This window comes from Carlito syrichta, unplaced genomic scaffold, assembly GCF_000164805.1.
Source record: "Carlito syrichta isolate Samal-C Ts95f unplaced genomic scaffold, Tarsius_syrichta-2.0.1 Scaffold311533, whole genome shotgun sequence".
In the NCBI taxonomy this organism is placed as follows: Eukaryota; Metazoa; Chordata; class Mammalia; order Primates; family Tarsiidae; genus Carlito; species Carlito syrichta.
The window spans coordinates 6,545-11,544 of NW_007255629.1; the positions used below are offsets into that span (position 1 = coordinate 6,545).

The 5,000-nt window shown below is 52.6% G+C and overlaps 1 gene segment (V, D, J or C); it reads left to right on the top strand.

Annotated features, from left to right (window-relative positions):
* Window positions 1–1,106, top strand: part of LOC103271329 — a gene marked incomplete at its 5' end in the record, with an annotated part of 3,072 nt that extends 1,966 nt beyond the window's left edge. The window contains 1 exon segment of the C gene segment in view: window positions 787–1,106. Coding sequence covers window positions 787–1,106 — 320 coding nt within the window.
* Between the last annotated feature and the right edge of the window lie 3,894 nt (window positions 1,107–5,000).

A 5,000-nucleotide genomic window follows, 5' to 3' on the forward strand; every position in this document is an offset into this window, starting at 1 on the left:
AATCCACTCACCTCAGCCTCCCAAGGCACGGGATTACAGGCTGAGCCACTGAGCCCGGTTTGGGCTGGGATTTTTAAGGGGATCATGGAGGGCGAGAGGTTGGAGAATTGGGGTTGTTGGTTGGTCAGGGCAAGGTGGATGAAATCAGAATGTGGACATTGCATTCTTTGCTGACATAGCAACTGACTTCATGGGGTCCTTCAGACCAACTGATGTCAGTGTTTCATCAGTATGCAGGATCTAAAGGAATACCTTAAAGAGAAAATGGAACATTTCATAATATTCAAGTTTTTGTCTATGGAACTGTTAAAGGAAACTATAATCTTGAACAGGGTCAACATGATTTGGAGGCTACAGGTAACAAACACCTGTGAGGAAGGGGTCAGAGAGCAACTGACCTCATGACTAATGCTGAGTGTTCTGCATGCTTGGCTTATTTTCACTTCTCCCCCTCCCTTCTTCTCTGATTAATTTTATAAAGTTTATAGGGATGATTTCATAGAGACCAGGGAGGAGAGAACACAGACTGCCCTGGTTACACACGGGGGAACTGAGGCTGCAGAAGGGAGTGCCGGGCCAGATCACCTGGGAGACGTGACAGGGAAGGGCTTCTAGGAGGGTGTAGGGTTATCTTCTCTCTAGAGGGCTTAAGTGGAAATGAGGGGAAAGATGAGGAAGGGAGAGACCCCTCCAGGTGGACCCAACAGCCACGCTGTGAACAATCCTAGAGACTTTAGGCAGGGGACTCTTGCTTTGCTGTCTCACACCTCCTCTCCCACCCCACAGGTCAGCCCAAGGCTGTCCCCACAGTCACTCTGTTCCTGTCCTCCTCTGAGGAACTCCAAGCTAACAAGGCTATACTGGTGTGTCTCATAAGCGACTTCTACCCAGGAGCGATGACAGTGGCCTGGAAGACAGATGGCACCGCCATCACCCAGGGCGTGGAGACCACCCAACCCTCCAAGCAGAGCAACAACAAGTACGTGGCCAGCAGCTACTTGACGCTGACACCTGACCAGTGGAGAGCTCATGGCAGATACAGCTGCCAAGTCATGCATGAAGGAAGCACTGTGGAGAAGACAGTGGCCCCTGCACAGTGTTCTTAGACCCTGGCCCTCCCCTCACACATGTGACCCTGGAGCTCAGGATCCCAATGGAGGGGTCTCCTCCCACTCAAGTCATCCAGCCCTTCTCCCTGTACCCAATAAACCCTCAATAAATATCCTCATTGTCAATCAGAAACCCTCTCCATCTCATTATTCTTTGTCTCATATTTCAGTTGACATTTCCCTTGGGTTCTCAGGGGTGTGGGAACTCCTGCACCCAGTGGGACAGTTGCCCCAGGCAGAGGTGCAGAGGCTCCCTGGGGCATCTTCCCAGGAAATAGACTAGGGCACAGGTCAAACATCAGTCCCTGTGGCCTCTCCTTCCCCTCTTCCTTCTCCCAGCAAGACCTCCACTCCTTACCTCTTTCCTGAATGAAGTTGTCCCTGACTGAGCCTGCAAATATGCCCTCTGCCCTCTGCCCCTGCCCCAGACCCTCTATCTATCCTGTATCCTCTTTCCTCAGCCTAGAAACTCTGCTCAGGGCCTGGATGCCCTATGCTTCCCCCAATCTTGCCCCCTCCCTTTCTCCCTCTCTGTCCAGCTCAGTTCCTCCCCTTCTCCCCTTCCCCCAGTCACTCCTGAGAGCTGGACTGTCCAAGACACGCCAGCACCATCAACTTCAAAAGTTCTTAAATTCTTAGCTTACCTTGATTCTTCACCCGATAGGAGGTTCAGAGATGTAAGAGGAAGAGGAGGAGACTAGGAAGGAAACTCACACAAAAGATCTGCAGGAGGCTCAGGACACTTGTCAAAGATAAGCTCTGAGCTACCCAGGAACCAGTGCAAGGAGGGAAATGGGTGCTTCATCATTTCTATGCAATTGAGGAGAGCTTTTCTGGAGGAAAATTGGTGTTCTCAACGGAGGCCAGGCTTTTTGCACTACAATTAAAAGTGGTGCAATTACAATTATAGTTTTCACCTAAGGCCTCAGCTTTGAGGGGGATTGGGCTCTGACACATAGGTGAGTACCTAGTATCCCCAGGATGTGGCAGCAACTGAGAGCCAGCTTATGGGAAGTACTTACAGTGCCTCTTGCATGGAGCCCTTGGTGCAAATCAGCCACTGCCACAGTAACCACCAGGTCACCACTGCTGGGGGGTGGGAGGTGTTTGCATAGCAGCAATTCCCTGATTTTCCCCCCCAGGGTGGTCCATCCAGGCCAGCTTTTGCCCCTGAATGTAGGGCATGTCCTTGACATAAAACCACAACACGCTGCACCACCACACACCCAAGCCTACTCGCAACCCTGCCTGATGCCACCTTGGGTTTCCCCAGACCTCTGGGAGGCTCCTCACTTATGCTCCTGCTCTGCCACCAGGGAGCCAAAGGGTAATGGGTGTTCTCTCAAGTGTGTGACACATAAAGTCACCTTCCATCTTCTTTGGGGGTGTTATTTATTGGGAACATGTCTCTATTGAATCGTGGGCCCCAGCCTGAAAACTAGGTCCCACATCAGGACTTTCCCTGAGAGGTTCTGGCTGCTCTCTGAGATGATGGTGTGGGGAGAGAGGACATGACCCAGCCCACTCAGCCCTCATGGGTGGCTTTTGCTCTGAAGGGGGTTAAAGGGGGTGGGGACAGCAGTCAGGTCTCCCTGGGTGTCTGTTTGTGGCTCCTATAACAAATGATCATAGATTTAGTGGCTTACAAATCATGCGTTTATTCTTTCACAGGTCTGGAGGCCAGAAGTCTAAGGTGAGTCCGGGAGAGCTAAAATCAAAGTGTCAGCAGGGCCATGCTCCTTCCACAGGCTCTGGGAAAGTCAATTTCCTTGCCTTTTCCAGATTCTAGAGGACGCCATGTCCCTGGCTCAGTGGTCCCTTCCTCCAGCTTCAAAGTCTGCAGCATCTTCAGATCTTTAGCTCTCCCTCCCTCCCTCTCCCCCTCCTCTGCTTCCTTCCCTCACTCTGACCCTCCTGCCTCCTCCTTCCCTTATAAAGACCCCACCTTGCACCCACTCAGATAATGTGGGGTAACCTCCCACCTCAGCCTCCTAAACATCATCATATCTGCAAAGTCCCTGTGGCCACACGCCATGGTACTTTGACAGGTTCCTGGAATGGGACACAGCCGTTCTTGGGGAACCCTTATTCAGCCAACCATGGCTCCATTTCCAGCTCCCTGAGATTTTGGGAAACCTCTCCCATTTCTCTGCCTTTCCCTGTGTCCTGCCCAGTCTGGTCTGGGCCACCCCTGAGGATCTTCCTAGCCCAGGCCCAGTCCTTCCCTGCCCCCTGGTCCCCTGCGGCCCCTTCTCTTCCTGGTGTCCCTGGGAAGGGACTGTGTGTTTAGCCACAGCCCTGGGACATTTTCTTTCCACAGGCTCCCTGAGGCTAAATGCTCTCCAGGCCAAACCACCACCCTTGAAGGAAAAACCTGTTATGATCCTCACCCTACAACAGAGACACTGCAGCCCAGAGAGGAGTGACCTGTCCAAGATTACACCAGGGACTCAAACCTAGGCCACCTCCAGACTCAGCTCCAACCCCAAGTGCCCAGCCACCTTCAGTCCACCCGGTTAGACCTTCCTGCTTCATCCAGTTTCCTCCTTGAAGAGCTCAGAGCCCACTGCACACATGACCTAAGGGGACAGAGTTACTTGGGTCAACAACAGATGGAGGGAGACAGGGGCCTTGAGTCAGAGTGGGTCTTCTACATAAAAAATCAAGGTCAATGCACACAAGGGAGAGGCTGTGAGAGTGTCCCTTCTTCCTGGAGATACCACCACAGTCCTGGTTCTGAGAAGTGAGGGTTACTGCAGGGCTTAACATGCCCCCACCACCGGGTGCATCAGTCCCTGGCAAGAGGCCAACTCAACCCAAACCCGGTGTCCTGAGTATAAAGCCCAAATGACAAGCCTCATAACACTAGATAATGACCATTGGCATCCACGTTGCTCCTGTAGATTGGATTTCTGACATTAGAATCATATAAGGCTTTTGTTTAAGAGTTGCTTAAGTAGGTCCTGAACTCCAGCAAACAGCCAATGCTAATCAACTTAAAGACCCCACAGAGGACGATACGGTTTCATCTCCCTGTCTCATGACTTCACCCTGCACTCTTTGACCAATCAATGCTCTTCACACATAGACCCACTCCAAAACCTTAAACTCCCTAGCCCCCAAATCCTCAGAAAGATGGATTTGAGGTTTCCTCTCCTCAGGGCCACTGGAAGCTGGAACCTTTGGCAACTCTTTCACTGTCTGTGCAACTCGTAAACTACTGGAATGTAAAAGACTTGCTGCCCCAGCCCTGGCCTGTCCCCAGCCTTGCCAGACCTTGAGCTTGAAAACTGCCCAGGGCTGTTGATTGCGCTCTCCTGGTGGCAGCCCTGCCAAGCACTGTTCTGAGTCACCATTGGAGGTGGGCACTCAAAGGCAGGGGCTGTACCCCCACATTCCTCAGAGGTTCAGCTTGGAACTGGGCCAGCCACTGCTGAGCCCCTCGAGTCGCTGCTCAACTGTGGAATTGCTCCCAGCACTGCTGCAGTGCTACCTTCCCTGCCACCACCTGTCATGGCCACCCCTGGACACTTCCAGGGAAGCTGGTGTCTTCATGTCATGGGATCCTAGATCATCCCAGGAAGTAGGTGTCATACCTTACAGATGAAGAGACAGAGGTTCTGAGAGCTGAGGGAGCTGCTGGGGCCGCAAAACTGGTAAAGGAGGACTGTACACAGTGGGCATCCATCCAGCCCCCAACCTAAGGTCAACCCAAGGTCACCCCTTTCTTGATGCCAGACTGAGGGGACCAAGCCTGTCCAGATCCTACCAGTGTCAGGGCAGCACAGAGGGTAGGTGCCCAAGTCCCCAATCCAAAGTCACCCTTCCCTCCTGAGGAAGCTTTGTGAGGCCAGGAGAAGGTTCTGAGCACATGGATCCCCTTGTGGCTGG